We start from the raw sequence: 16,927 nt of genomic DNA on the forward strand, positions 1-16,927 counted from the left end.
CCCTGCACCAATTACATATATGCCAAGGATATCTACCTGAAAGCAACCCCTGCTCAGAGGTTATGTCACATATCATATTCACATCTTCAAACAGTTGCCATTGCATAGTAGACTTAAAATTGTCAGTAACTGTCAGTATATATTATCTGTATCTCATTGAACAAAGGTAATTACATATAAATGTGTACATGGTCTCATAGTCTGATGGTTGAATATGGTCCCATTTGTAGCTTATAGCAAATCGTGATGTTCTTTCTAGAGAGTAGGCATAAATCCTCTTAGTCACCGTCAACTAAATGATGTTAACATGTCTACCCTTTAATCATTTAAGTTGGCTTCAGTTCTGTAATATTTGCATACAGCATTTGGTACAGGATGGCTTAAGAGCTTTGTTTATTTGGAGTGCAACAGATTTAAACTTGGCATACATTTCAGTTAAATGATTTAACTTAGAATGGCATAAATATCAACTCAGAATAAAAATCAGGAGGTTCTGAATATATAAAATTAAATTTAAAGGATTAATGAACAAAGGTGTAATCCTGGAATAGATCGTTTTAAAAAATATTCTGGTTGCTAGTTTTGAAATTAATATTTTAATAGTTGGATGTGTATTTGCCAATGTTCAAACCAACATCTTACAAAGTTTACAAAAAATAAAATCAACAACTTCAATACCTGTTTAATATGTAAAGCAGACACACAGAAGGGGATATGAGATAACTGTTCTATTTCAATTAGTTGTGGATGACTGCATTGTTTTCAAAGGAATTTGCATCAGTACATTTTTCAATTGCAAAATACCCTCAGCTATTAAATTGAACCAGGAAAACTATAGGTGACAGGCAAGCATGCTTTTTTTTTTATTTTTGGAAAGGAAAAAAAAATATTTATTCTTTATTTTAATACATTGTTTTTGGGGATATGTATAGCATGGCCACCCTTACTTAAGTTAAATAAAATACAAACTGGACTAAAAAATATTTATTTTATGTAGACAATCTGAAACTTGTGTAGTCGTTTGGTCACTCCATTGGGCAACATTGTACTGGAAGCAAATGAGTTCTTAAATGAACTAAAGCCAATACTACATTCTTGTTTACTATCACAGTCTCATGGAAAAACTGTGACTTTCCTGCAGCTTAGTTCTTAGTTCAGTAGCTGGATCCCTTATTTTCCTTGCTGTCAACATTTTCATCTGGTCATTCTCAAACATAGGGACATTTGGGAGATCTATACCTTTTTTGAGGTTTGGTATGGACTTAAAGGGAACCTCAGTGTTTGTTTTATCTGCTGCAAAAATCTGAATCTATACACATTTGTTGCAATTTCAATAAACATTACTCAGTGGAGCATAGCATAATACATCTCTGAAGAGTTCTGTCATGACCTAATCAAATCTATTATTAAAGTATAAATCATTCACACTGGAAAACCAGTTTCAAGTTGGAACCATTTCTCAAGGAGTTAGTTAAATTACAGTTACAGTGACCTATCTAGCTTCTCTATGAAACTGTCACTTATGAAAATGTAGAGCTCCACGAGAGGCCTATACAAGTCAAGTTAGAATTTTTTGCTTCAAGTGTGGATTGTCAAGTGCCTATCTATCATCTAAAAAAGCATCTTTGGGTTCACAGCAAAAATATGTAACTAGAATATCAAACTAACTCTCCTCTGGGCATTTTTACAACCTTTTCTTGTGAAATAATATTACAATTTAGAGCCAGGATGGCAAACAATATTAAAAAATAAATACATCTGGCAATCTTTAGCCCTAATCTAACATTTCACATCTCTATTCAGATCCACCCACAGGAAATACAAGCCTTTTAATCTCATTGTTCTGCCCCAGCTCTTTCCTGATTGACAGGTGTCAAACTCATGTTTTCATCCACCTACAGATATGCCCAGCTATAGTGTTATCAATGGTGCAGCAAATCACACCTTGCATAGCACCAGACACATGCCCGCAAACCGCGCACTGCGTAAGCGACCACACCTCCAGAGAAATTAATGGTGTGATCCCAGTGCACACCATAGCGTACCATAGCATATGGAGGTGTGGGGAATCGTATGGCACGATGCATGCGCACGTTTGTGATGTGATCAGCTGCAATGTAACTGGGCACATCTGTAAGTCTGTCACCTCCTGCTTGTACTAGATAAATGTGATGAGAACAGGAGACCAGCTTTGCCTTTCGGGAGAGTCTCACACAGCCACATCCAGAGTCTAGTGTGCTAAACTCACATTTGTAGATAGATAGATATTATAGGATAAATATAATAAATTTTGCAGCAGGGGTATTCAACATGCGGCCTTCCAGTTGCTGTGAAACTATATATCCCAGCATGCCATGTCACAGTTTTGCAATTACAGCATTCTGCAACTGTAGCAGAGCATGCAGGAATTTTTAGCATCACAGCATATGGAGGGCCACATGTTGACTACCCCTGCTGTACATCAAGTTAATTATTACTTAATTTTTATATTTTTATTTAGCTACTTTTTATTTCCTTTTTTACATTTTATTGTACTGTATGTTTTTTTACATCTATTAAACAGGAAAAATGTTAGAATATATTATGTCTTTCTTCAGCATATTTTATAAGCATCTTGGGCCCTGATTCAGACCCACTCGCAAGCGGCTGTCCGCTCGCAAGTGGGTCGATGGTCTGCACTGAGCATGCGCACGATGGAGGGAGCTCCGTCGTGCGCATGCGACAGATGCGACGAGCGAAGGAAAGTCCTTTGCTCGTTGTGTCTGATCAAAGGGGGCGTGCTGTCGATGTTGATTGACAGCACGCCCCCTTTGGTGGACGTGCCGGGGGCGTGCCTCCCTGACGGGGGCGTTCCCAAGGGAACGCCTCCCTTCAGAAGCCGGCCCACTGACATCACTAGTGATGTCAATGGGAGTGATTTTGGCTCTGATAGAGCCAAAATCACTCCGGGCCTTGCGGTTGAAAACCTCAACCGCAGGCTCCGGCTCGCAGTTTCGATGGTCGCAATGGTCACGACCATCGCGGCCATCAAACTGCATGCTCGTATAGGCTGTGGGTGGAGACCCACAGCTATACGAGCGTCCAGGGGGACGCTCCATAGTTATGGAGGACGGCCCTCATTCAGAGCGTGCGCTCTGCTCAGAGCGTACGGCTCTGAATGAGGGCCTTGTTTCATTTGAAACGAAAACACTGTTGTAGATTCAGTGATATAAGAGGATGTGAATAAGAAACAACAGTGTAATCATCAATTTGTTGTTGATAGATTTTTCATGATCTCTGTAATTAACTACAAACCTGTGCATTGTATACTTTCAGAAGAACATTAGAATTGTATACATGTTTAAACAATGCATGTAAAAATCACACAAAGCAAGATTTTATAATTGATATTTTAAATCTGTTATTTGCATACCTTGACTTTATTATACACTACCGTTCAAAAGTTTGGGGTCACTTAGCAATTTCCTTATTTTTGAAAGAAAATCACTGTTTTTTTCAATGAAGATAACATAAAATTAATCAGAAATACACTCTATACATTGTTAATATAAAGGAAACTCTCAGAGATGGCGCTTAGAATTACAACAAAGTAAAAGCAGCTGTGAGGAGGAGTGTCAGGCCTCCTGTAGTCCAGAAAGAATACAGAGAACTAGAAACATACAGCACAGTGCTCATAACCCCCAATTGAAAATGGGTATTAAAAGGAATACATAAAATATATATAATAATTATTCCTGAGATCAGGAGATTTTAATATCAAAATAAAGACATATACATTTAAAAAATAGGATCAATTGATCCTTGTTTCAATGAAATATAACACAAAATGGTACACAAAGCAATAATCAATAATCAAGCCCACATGAAATGATGGTAAATATACATTGATAAGCTGGAGTCCCAAGTTTTTTGCCCTCCGTAAACGGAGGTCTAGTCTTTAATGCTTAATCAGTGAGGGAATAATATCCTAAAATCATGTGGCTGTTAGATGATATTAGATAATGTCATGCTAAGTTGAATCTGATGTAATTAAGCAGAGGAAATAACCACTGTATGCCACCATGCGCTGGGGTCCGGTAGCCTGAGAAAGGTATAGTGTATCTACAGGCTCAGTGGAATCCCATAAGAGGAAGCCTATGAGCGAGAGATGATTGGCTCTCTATATAGCTAAGGTCCTCTGGAATGATGAGTCACCTTGCTGCTGAGGCTGAGCAGACAGAGCTAGTGTGACAAAAGGTAAAGTGCTGTTGTCTCATGAACAGTGGTGGCCCATGTAAAGAAGCTGTGTGTCCGAATCTGAATGAGTAACTTCAAGGGTAGCTCCAAAGAACAGGTGTGAGAAAGTGACAATGACTGACGCATTTCCCCGTGGCTCCACCCACAGCTTCGTCAGAGGCTAGTGTTACTTTCTCAAAGAACAGGTAAATTTGCACCCTTCAATCTGAGTTAAAAGATTCAGCTGAAATTAATCAATTAGTAATTTAACATACTAAAACATGTAACATGCTGAGATGTTGCATATACCCAGTTTAGAAGCAATCAGAAGGCAATCCAGATGTATAGAAATAAACAATATATACGTATTCTCAATAAAGGATTGCAACATATAAAAGCATATATAAATAGAAATTAAACATATGATTGAGACCTTCTGGGTGGAAAGACCCTAATCTAAACATCCATAAAACCTCAAGTTTACATTGGATGGACGAATAGATCCTTGAAACTACGTTTCATGGAACACCGTCACAATATCCTCAATAAATATCAGGAACACAGTGTATCTAGACACTTTTGTGAAGCACATGGAGCTGATCCCAAGTGTCTTAAACTGATTGGTCTGGAGTCAGTCCCCCATAGTGTGCGAGGGGGTACGAGATTCCAAAAACTTGTAAAATTTAGGTTTTTTAGGGTCTCTCCACCCAGAAGGTCTCAATGAAAATTTTGAACTCAACTCCATTCTTTAGGTTACTGCTTTATAATATTAGTCTGTTCTTCTTCCAAATAATTCCTCCTGTAGCATGATTATGATGATTATCATCATGAACATATTACTTTATAAATAAATACATCATATCATTAAATCCTGTATGGGAACAGCCTATCCTATTTTTATCTATTTTTGTGACACACATATATGTGTTTAGATATATGTGTGTATATACAGTATATCAATATATAATTATATGTATTTATTTACTATTATTATTATAATTATTAATTATTATTATTATTATTATTATTATTATTAATATTTTTATTCATTTATATAATTATTCAGGTTCTATTTTCAGTCCCCATTTTTATTTTCATTATTTTCTGATTTTAGATCTCTGAGTGTTTTTGATAAACTCTTATTTAAATTATTATATTTATTTTTACTTTCTTTCTATCATATGTTTAGTTTTCTATTTATATATGCTTTTATATGTTGCAATCCTCTATTAAGAATACGTATATATTGTTTATTTCTATACATCTGGATTGTCTTCTGATTGCTTCTAAACTGAGTATACGTGATGTATCAGCATGTTACATGTTTTAGTGTTTTAAATTACTAATTGATTCATTTCAGCTGAATCTTTTTAACTCAGATTGAAGGGCGCATATATACCTGTTATTTTAGAGAGTGACACTAGTCTCTGACGAAGCCGTGGGTGGAGCCTTGGGGAAATGTGTCAGTCATTGTCACTTTCTCACACCTGTTCATTGGAGCTACCCTTGGGTTACTCATTCAGATTGGGACACACAGCTTCTTTACACGGGCCACCACTGTTCATGAGACAACAGCACTTTACCTCCTGTGCCCGTCTGTCACGCTAGCTCTGTCCACTCAGCCACAGCAGCAAGCTGGCTCATCATTCCGGAGGACCTTAGCCGCATAGACAGCCAATCATATCTTGCTCATAGGCTTACTCTTATGGGATTCCACTGAGCCTGTTAATGCGCTACACTTTTCTCAGGGTACCGGACCCCAGTGCATGGTGAGCATACAGCGGTTATTTCCTCTGATTAAGTACATCAGATTCAACTTAGCGTGACATTCTCCAATATCATGTAACAGCCACAGGATTTTGGGATATTATTCCCTCACTGATTAAGCATTAAAGAGGAGACCTCCATTTACAGAGTGCAAAAAACTTGGGACTCCAGCTTATCAATTTATATTTACCATCGTTCCATGTGGGCTTGATTATTGATTACTGCTTTGTGTACCATTCTGTGTTTTATTTAATTGAAAGAAGGATCAATTGCTCCTATTTTTTAAATGTATATATCATTATTTTGATATTTAAATCTCCTGATCTCAGGAATAATTATTATATATATTTTATGTATTCCGTTTAATACTCATTTTCAATTGGGTGTTATAAGCGCTGTGCTATATATTTATATACATTGTTAATATGGTAAATGACTATACTAGCTGCAAATGTCTGGTTTTTAAAGGAATATCTACATAGGTGTATAGAGGCCCATTTCCAGTAACCATCAATCCAGTGTTCTAATGGTACATTATGTTTGCTAATCACATTAGGGGACTAATGGATGATCACAAAACCCTTGCAAACCCTTGTGAAATTATATTAGCACAGCTGAAAATGGGTTTGCTCATTAGAGAAGCTATAAAACTGGCCTTCCTTTGAGCTAGTTGAGTTTTGGAGCATCACATTTGTGGGTTTGATTATACTCTCCAAATTGCCAGAAAAAGAGAACTTTCATGTGAAACTCGACAGTCTATTCTTGTTCTTAGAAATGAAGGCTATTCCATGAGAGAAATTGCGAAGGAACTGAACATTTTCTACAATGCTGTGTACTACTCCCTTAAGAGAACAGCACACACAGCCTCTAACCAGAGTAGAAAGAGAAGTGGGAGGCCCCAGTGCACAACTGTGCAAGAAGAAAGTACATTAGAGTCTCTAGCTTGAGAAATAGATGCCTCACAAGTCCTCAACTGGCAGCTTCATTAAATGGTACCCGCATATCGCCAGTGTCAATGTCTATAGTGAAGAGGCGACTCCAGGATGCTGGCCTTCTAGGCAGAGTGGCAAAGAAAAAGCCATATCTGAGACTTGCCAAAAAAAAGGAAAAGATTAATATGGGCAAAAGAACAGAGACATTGGACACAGGAAGAACGGAAATGTTATGTTATGTTATGGACAGATGAATCGAAGTTTGAGGTGGTTGGAACACACAGAAGAACATTTATGAGATACAGAACAAGTGAAAAGATGCTGGAAGAGAGCCTAACGCCATCTGTTAAGGATGGTGCAGGTAATGTGATGGTCTGGTGCTGCTTTGGTGCTGGTAAAGTGGGAGATTTGTAAAAGGTAAAATGCTCCATTTTGCAACGCCATGCCATACCCTGTGGACAGTGCTTGATTGGAGCCAATTTCCTTCTCCAGCAGGACAATGACCCAAAGCACACCTCCAAATTATGCAAGAACTATTTATGGAAGAAGCATGCAGCTGGTATTCTGTCTGTAATGGAGTGGCCATTGCAGTCACCAGATCTCAACCCCATTGAGCTGTTGTGGGAGCAGCTTGACTGTATGGTACACAAGAAGTGCCCATCAAGCCAGTAAAATTTCTTCATATTACCTCAACAAATTAATAGCTAGAATGCCAAAGGTCTACAATGCTGTAACTGCTGCAAAAGTAGCATTCTTTGACGAAAGCAAAGTTTGAAGGACAAAATTAATATTTCAAATAAAAATCATTATTTCTAACCTTGCCAATGACTTGACTATATGTTCTATTAATTTTGCAACTTACGAAATTGTCTGGGTGACCCTAAACTTTTAAACGATAGTATATACATTACTTAAATTATTGTTACAGTATGGGTCATATTGTAAAAGAAGGTATTCATATTTTCATTGCTAGTGTATAATAATTAACGTTATAATTAATATTATCCCAAAGAATGAAAGAGTGAAGGTCTAAAACCTGTTAATAGAGCTGTGGATAAAGATATGCAAATTACTCCTAACTTGTCAATTAAAAAAATTATGTGTCCATAACAGCTGGCTCTCAAGCATAGTTATTGTATAAAGTGCTGATCCAAGAGTTTTTAACTTTTTAGGGCTCATCAGTGCTAAATATAGATAATTTGCTTTTACAGTATTGGGCAAAAACAGTACTATAAGTGATTAATAAAACACACACTTGGAAATCTGATTTATACATTATATTTTCAATACCAGGGTTTTATATCCTCCCCCTGTTGATTATTTTTTGTGTGGAATTTATGAGCTCTATGGAAATGATACCCTGTAATATCATATTAAAACCACTACAATTCTGAAACATCTATAATTAATGCTAGCTGACATTCCATTAGGGACCATTGAAGTGCACCAGCCAGTAACTTCACATGTAAGAAGCTGCTGGCTGCATCTAATTCATGTGGCCAGTGCTAAGCATGCACTAACATTAAAAACACTGGATGAGTGACATTATGTCACTCTTTAAATTTTATGCCCCCATAAACCAATTTTACAGTACCTAGACACCCTAGCTTAAGCACCCTAGCCTAGATTTTTTCAATGACAACACTGAACCTAACTATATCAAACTTTTCTTGCTAATCTATAGACTTAGTTTTAACCTTTTAATCCAAACTAAAGCTAAACCAAGAGGTTGGCTACGGGATTTCAAAGCTCGGGATGCTGGCAGTCAGAATAACGACAGATGCATCAAGATAGTTAAAATCATGACCCAATTAGGTAAGTGTTTTAACCCTAACCCACCTTTGCTGTAGCCTAAAACTAACCCTCCCCCCTGCAGCTTAACCCTAACCTTCCCCCTCTCAGTCTAGCCCTAATCTCTCTCCCTTGTGCCTAATGCTAACCCCTAACAGTTGACCTAACTCTCCCCCTAACCTTAATATTTACTGTCAGGATGCCAGTATTCTGGTGCCAGGATTCTGACTGCTGTCAGTGTTCCAGTGCCAGTATTCTGAATGCCGGCATTCCAACCATCAGGATGGTAACTACATCCCGTTCCAAGTAGATCGTCAAAATTTGATTCTATTTATAAAAAAACACATTAATTTATATTAGCAATGCAAAACTTAGTTTAGGATGCTGATTCTTTGAACTGGACTAAGTAGGGGTATGTCATGAAATATGTATATATATACATATATATACATATATATATATATATATATAACAATTTTATGCTCTCCTTTTCTTATCATGTTTTAATTTTAAAGAACAATCATTAAAGAGATGGCTAAAGTGTCTAACTCTTTCTTGGCAACTTTTACAGTGTGCTGTGAATCATCTAAGTCGTGAACATTTACCGTTTTTTATTTACATTTTTTTTCAGTAATCTTAACATTTGTTAAATTCTTCATTTTGTATTTTTACATATTGGACATTTGAATTAACCTTCTCACATTAAGCTTGCCCCATGTCACCTTCTGTTCATTGCAATTGAATTGCATTTTCTCATCAGTGTGGTTTGTCATCTTTAATTTAAAATGTTTTATACTGTATACAATGTAACATCCGTTACATTTCTTTGTATAACAAAACTTTTTTCTTAAAACATTTTGCCTTTGATTTTTTATTCAAATTTTTTTTTGCAAACCGACTGTGTTTGAATTATCTTTTTTCCCATTTATTCTTCTTACTGTAACCCTCAGGAGCCAACACAAAGAAACAAGCTGATGATATAGCCAATAATGACCGAGGTGAAGATGAAGGTATTTTTTTTTTGTATTCAAGCTCAATATGATGCATGAATATTTTTTTTCCATTTTGGGATTTTTTTTCTTCTGACATATTTTCTTTCATTTTTTCTTCTTTAATAAGGATCAAATTTCTTCTTCACTTATATGAATAAAAGGCTATTATTGCATAAAATATGCAAAACAAGATAAAACAGTGCATATTATGTATGTAATGCATGAATAATTATTATTTTTTGTGCTATAATGTATCTTATTGAAAATAATACACATGATAATATATCCCATAATATAAATTATGAGGATATTAGAAGACTGGAGACTGAGTGCATTTGGGTAATATAACTCATAGTTGACCAACTTTAATGAATTACAGTACAGTGAGCTGTTATTCCTGATGTTGCTTAAGCTAGAAATTCAAAGTTTTTTCTTTAAACAAAAGTTAAGTACCTTTTAAACTTGGACATGACAGTCTGTTCAACGTTTAGTTTGGGTTGTAATATGACAAGTGAAATCCATTCCCAAAATTAGAATTTTACCTAGGATTGGGCATGTAACACAGTCTGCAATCTCACATTCACAGGAGAGAGTGGCAAGATGGGGCTTTCCTTGCTATTATAAAGCCAGTGTTTTTTAAGACACACTGTATGTTGTTCATACATGATGCACTGCCATAAGGAAGTATTTCAGTAGATGCAGAGGCACACAACGCCCCATAGACTGGATTGCTTGAACTTTAGACCACAGGTAAACATTATTTTTGGATCAAGATTTTCCACAACATATGCAATTTCCAGTGGTGAGTAATATTTACTGCATTTTATAAACACAAGGAAAAGCTGATACACAACAACAAGGCACGGAATTAATGAGTGGTTGAAGACTTGAAACTGTGGATGTGTCTTTTAGCATGACAAGTAATCTAACATAACACATCATACCTACCAACATTCAATATAAAATGCCGGCAAATGTCTGCAAATTCCTAGCTATTATTTATGAATACAGTTAATTTTATGTAAAATGTAGACTTATTTAATGGAAATAATATAGTCCCATGTCCATCATAGAATTATATACTATTAGAATTATATACAGTATTATGGAGAAGTCATAAGAAAGAAAAGTACAGTATGGGCTCCAGAAATGCAGTCAATTTTAAATATAACAGCAGCACAGATGGTGTAATGGTTAGCATTACTGCCTCACAGCACTGAGGTCATGGGTTCAATTCCCACCATGGCCCTAACTGTGTGGAGTTTATATATTCTCCCTATGTTTACATTAGTTCCTGCCGGGTACTCCAGTTTCCTCCCACACTCCAAAAATATACAGGTAGGTTAATTGGCTCCCAACAAAATTAACCCTCATGTGAATATGAGTGTGAGCATGTGGTACTGAATATAGATTGTAAGCTCAACTGGAGCAGGGGCTGATGTAAATGGCCAAATATTCTCTGTAAAGCGCTGCGGAATATGTATGTGCTATATAAATAACTGATAACCAATAAATAATAATAATTTTAACAAATAAATAAGGAAACTCAATATCATGCAGAAAAAAATATACATCTGTAGTTTCACTTTTGGAGATGAACAAATCAATTTAATATAGGTTTTTAGAACTTACATTTTCAACAGTGAGTAAATCATTTTCAATAGATCACACTGAAAAATTAAATTGAGGATTTACAAATAACAAAATCAATAATGACATAAATAAATATAGCAAATGTAAATTTAGGTACATTTGAAAGTCCTTAATCAATTTATTCTAATTAACTTTACCACCAGATTTACTTAAGTTCATCAGAGCTAATAATTAAACTAGTGTAATGATTAGCACTCTATATTGCTTGTATGTAAAATGAAACCTTAATTTATATATAAATATAGCAATTTATTATAAGCATATAATATTTTATTACATTTGTACACAAACATGAGATATAAAAAAAGCCCAATTAATATTATTAAATGTGTATGTAAAAACTGATATAACTTATAGACAACAAAATTTTTTAATATATCTATGCCCATTTTTGGTTTGTTGCTGTTTAGTTATTTCTTTTTCTACTTTATATTGTATAAGAGTACTTAAAGTAGATATGCTGCTAGTTTTCTCAATCCAACCACCCTTTCACATTCTCTGTCTCCTATGTAGTCTCTGACATGATCTTGCAAGGGAGATAAGCCACATTCAGCTAATTAATTCTGCACAGGAGTTTTACTTTAGGGAAAATTACACCTTTGACTTTCAGAAAGATGTATATTGTATTCCTGTGGATTCTCTACAAACAAGATTTATATGTATAACCCACTTTAGAAAAGTGTATGAATCATACCACCATGCACAGAGGCACCAATTATAAATTCCTATGCAATGCTAGGAATGTACATTCATCTCCGATTCCAATTTTTTTTCACCTTTGGGCATTATATGTGGGCATTATATAAATTCTAGTTATGCCTCAATGAAAGCTAGATATATAAAAAGTCAAAGCTTCAGCTGATGATATGAGTTAACCTTTTGCTTGGCATGGGATGTGACCACAGCTTCTAGTGACACAGCTGCATCTAATGTAACTGTAGTCTCCCCTTTAGCCCAGGAATTTTAAGCCAAAATCAAATCTGCATATTGCAGAACTGATTTATCTTACTGCTCTGATGTCTATGGCTTGCATTCTGGAGCTCCAAATACAAAACTGTGTAAAAGTAAACTAATGGTCCCCTCTAAATACTTTTCTACTTATGTCACTCTACTGGGCAGAGCTCTGCACTCAATAGGGGACTGATGTGATCAACAGCCCTTCAGAGCGCAGACCTCACCAGGGTTACTGACCTGTCTCCTAAGAGAGGGATGTCACACAGACCTCTGCTAACTGCATATATGGGTGTGGGGCAGGGGTTAATACTACAAGAAGATATTTGGCCAATGGGGTGGAGGGTGCAATGATGCATGGGGATCTATGTTAACAGGGTTGACATCAGCTTACATTGCTAGAAGCAGGGATCAGTGGTTACAGGATGGGGGGTAATGCTACAGCAGCATCAATACTACAGGGAAAAATGTTATGTGAGCTATTACTTCAATGAATCAGTGGTTACAAGGGTGAAAATGCAAAAGCTGATTGGAGATAATGCTAAAGTGGTCTGATAGACATGCAATAGACACTGCCACCGCCAGTTTTTACTAAAATAGTGTTAAGCTTTGTAAAAGATGATATTAACCTAAGTCCATCATTAAACAAAATCAATTTAGAATAAAATGCTGCGACTTTAGCTGCACATGAATTAGTTTTAAACATGTACAAAGTCACAGTTGAAGCACAATTGAACCTGTCGTGAAAAAAACCTACGGTCGTTGCATAGTAGCACTTTGTATACAGATTTAGATTAATTTGCACACAGATGTATCCCACATCAAAGTAAGCAATTCAGTATCATGAATTGGTTTTGTCACATCACATTGCGACGAAGATGCACATTCAAGCGAAAAAGATGCTGTGTGCAAGTCGATTTGCATGGGAACTGGTGCGTCGAGAAGGGTTGTTTGGGATGACTACGGCAGCAGTATATGATGACACATCTGTACTGCTGAAAATGCCACTTGTGTGTTGTTTTCAGCAAAAGTACAACATAAGAGACTGATGGATAGTTGCAAAAATATCACCAATTTAATCCAATGCTCCTGACATTTCAGTACATACTTGATGCTTTATTAAAACATGAAATGTCATAGAAAGTCATGTCACATTCTTAATATATTGTACAGTGTCATAAATGTTACAAGACATCCCAAATAAAAACTATATCCCCTTCCCAATGAAAATGATAGACAACATAACCACCAGGTAAGGCTTTCCTGAATTCTTTCAGAAATACAATCTAAAATTAAATAAGTACACAATTGCATAGAATGTTGGAGAGTTACAAGTTTAATACAATATAATTTACTTGCATGCAGGTCTTTTATAAGGGAATAAGAAAAGCAGTTGGAGGGCCTGGAATCTCAATACACAAATAATTTATTTATCTAATATTTTATTTTACTGCCAATGTTTCATACTGTAGACCATATTGTCCCAGTGTTCCTTGTGTTAGAGCATATGTTTACATGATCTGACATGGGTTTACTCAGTCTGTAGAACATTATTTCAGATGATGAATGCTGGCATTTGTATTTTTCACTTTTGCAAATTCACTTGAAATTCACTTGAAGTGCATCCAACAGGCCCATAGATTGGTATGCCAATGATTTTCAAGTCTATGGTTTGTCATGTTAATGCAGCTCTGTCACCAGGTCCTTCGATGTTCCTTTGTTATTCTTTACTACATGTGCAAAAAGAGCATTTATACAGTGTACTGTTAATATTCTATTCTGTCTTATGGGTGGGCTTTCTCCAGCTTGCACAGCAAGGGAGCATTGATGTATAGAATAAATAAGTGTAGGAGATAGCTCTATATTTTACAACCTGACTTACTTCTTTGTCATACTATCAGACTGCACTATGCTTATTCCTGGGTGGGCCTTCTTTATACCTCACAGCTCTCCTACTGTGCCAATTAGTGGAACCCTGCCTGCCTGAGTATATAGCACATCTAGCAAACAATGTATTAAATTCTTTAACATGAAGTCCTGGGTAAATTATGTGGTCTTTTTTTGCTACGTATACATACATCAATAAAATAACATATGGTTACAGCAGTTAAATATGAACAAATGCTATATAAAAAAGTATTATAAAAATAAATATTAAAGAATAGTAAGGTGTTCCCACTGAAGCATAGAAGGGATGCACTGATGTACAGTATTATGTTATATGAAATTGGGCAACTTCTACATTAGTTCACTGTTTTCACAATTTGATACATCAACCCCTATATTTTATATGTGGACCACTGCACTGGCAAAGATGCCACTCAAAGAATCTAAATCTAATGAAATACACCAATTTTAGGTGAAGAGCACAGCACTTTTTATTTGAGACTGCAATGATGTGAGAGGAGGGTTTATGCTATTTTCTGTAGTGGATATAGTGAATTGAGTCCACAGTGGATTGAGTCTTGCATTGGCAGCAATGGTTTGTTTGGTACTACAACTATAACACACATTGAGCAAGATTCAGAGATTGATGTAGAAGTGCACACAGCAGTGTCTGCTGATGGCCACTACATTATGCAAATGCTGATACAAACTCCTTCCCTTGTATACATTTGTGCACCCAAATGTACAAGGTCTAAGACTTTCAGTGTCTCTACATAGAGTAATATGGATTGGTGCATCCTTAGATGCCACCTTGGTCACACCATCAAATTTGCACCAGCCCTATGCCAGGTGTAGTTTCTTTGGATGACTATAGCCTCCTATGTCTGTGCATTTATGTGTGCAGCCACTTTCACTGACACACCTGCAACACTCCTATAATATTCCATTGAATGGTGACATTTTGTGTACATTTATAGCCACCTCCTAGTGACTGCAGTTCATTTTTCCACAATATTTCTGATACTGTGTGTCTTGATCACAATATTGCCACTCTGTGTAACGCATGCACCATACAAGTGTTTAAGAATATTCATGCAGGAGCATTTGCAAAATTCACTCACTACTAGGCTGTCTGGTGCAGGGGTTGGTTGAGAATTTGGGGAGCACATCACAGTCTACTGTAATAGTTACAGGTGATGAGTGCACCTGTAAAATAATCCTAAGCAATGTAATAAAAAATTACACACACAGACAAATTATACTTAAAATAGTCTGGATGTCCACTTACTGTTAATATTTATAAAGTTATAAATCCAGCTAACCCAGGGCTGGATTAAGGTTTGTGGGGGCCCCTCCAATAAAATGGACACCCTGCTAATATGTCCCTTTCCTATCCCCACAATGCCCCTCCCCCTATATGCCATACAGTGTCCCCAATATTCCACACAGTGCCCCCCTATATGCAACATGATGCCCCACAGTGCCCCCTGTATTGTATACAGTACCACACACCTCCCCCATCAATGCCCCTGGTTACTTACTTCCCATGGCAAGGTCCTCTCTCCTGGCTGTGACAGCTCTGTGTACTGCATGCACAGTATATATAGTGCAGAGTGGCTCCTGAGTCTCCACATCAGCATCATGGATGTGATATGCCACATGATGTTGATGAGGGAACTTGGAGCCACTATGTGTTATATGCAGCACTAACTGTGCTGTGCATGCAAAACACAGAACAGGTGCCTCTGGACACTTGCAAAAGCCGGGGGAGACTGTCCCTACCCCCCTTTAATCCTGCCCTGAGCTCACCCTAGTAGTTTTTAGAGGAAAACAGAACATTTTATTAAACTGACAGAGGTGGAATTAAAGAGGTAAGAGTGTGGAAATAAATGTGTGTACATTTTTTCTGGGCAAATCATAAAGTTTTTACTGATTTGAAGTTGTGTGTATTGATGCCAAACCATGGTGTTTTCTGGTGTGTAACTGGAGTGCATAAAACAAATTCTGCAAGTATACATCACTTTCTTTTTGTGTGGTAGTGTATTTAAAATAATGTTTTTATTGAGCACGGGTCTAACACACACACACATGACCACACACACACACATTTCTAAATAAGGGGAAAAATAACTAGTCTAATGTGAAGCGTTGCTACAGGTTAAGGAATGCAGTCACCATGAATAATGTAATATTGTAAATGTAATAAACATATACATAGATATAAAAAATAAAATAAACAATATCAATATGCATCAGAATAGAAATACACTAGATAATATGACCAATAATACTTAAAAATGGATAAGCATAAATTTTACATAGAGATGGGGCCACAAGCTCTTAATATCGCACTGAAACAATTGAAGACAATAGTATGTTATTGCACTAGTAACAAGATACAAATAAATGTGTCTCTGTATGTTGTTACACTGGTAACATAATGTCCTACAGTTATGAGATTGAATTTGTTTTAGCAGATCCTTGCATGATGGTATAATGGTATATAGCTTCCAGTGAACAGATAGATATAAATGTCTCTGCCTAGGCCAAGAGGTAATTTCTCATAGGTTGTTAGACATTTCTGTAATAGTCATGTATATTTAGAGGGTCAGCTCCTCAGTGGTAAGCGGCAGCACAGGTGGGGGAGTGTGAGCTGTTGATATCACAATACATATTTAAGTATAGCACCTCCTCTCTTTGTTTCCACTTTTTCTAAATAGTACATGAATGGGATGACAC

The 16,927-nt window shown here is 36.4% G+C and overlaps 1 protein-coding gene across 4 annotated transcripts in view; it reads left to right on the forward strand.

Moving 5' to 3' along the window:
* The window catches only part of NLGN4X (neuroligin 4 X-linked), a 391,249-nt gene that overhangs the window by 209,958 nt on the left and 164,364 nt on the right, over positions 1–16,927 (forward strand). The window contains exon 3 of one of the 4 annotated variants that reach the window (XM_088451539.1): positions 9,656–9,715. The exons of the other annotated variants lie outside the window; for them this stretch is intronic. Within the exon in view, the coding sequence (XP_088307665.1) occupies positions 9,656–9,715 (60 nt within the window). The remainder of the gene's footprint in view (positions 1–9,655; positions 9,716–16,927) is intronic. 4 annotated transcript variants of the gene reach the window in all.

The sequence above is a fragment of the Taudactylus pleione genome, unplaced genomic scaffold (assembly GCF_031769625.1).
Source record: "Taudactylus pleione unplaced genomic scaffold, aTauple2 ptg000026l, whole genome shotgun sequence".
NCBI classification, from domain to species: domain Eukaryota; kingdom Metazoa; phylum Chordata; class Amphibia; order Anura; family Myobatrachidae; genus Taudactylus; species Taudactylus pleione.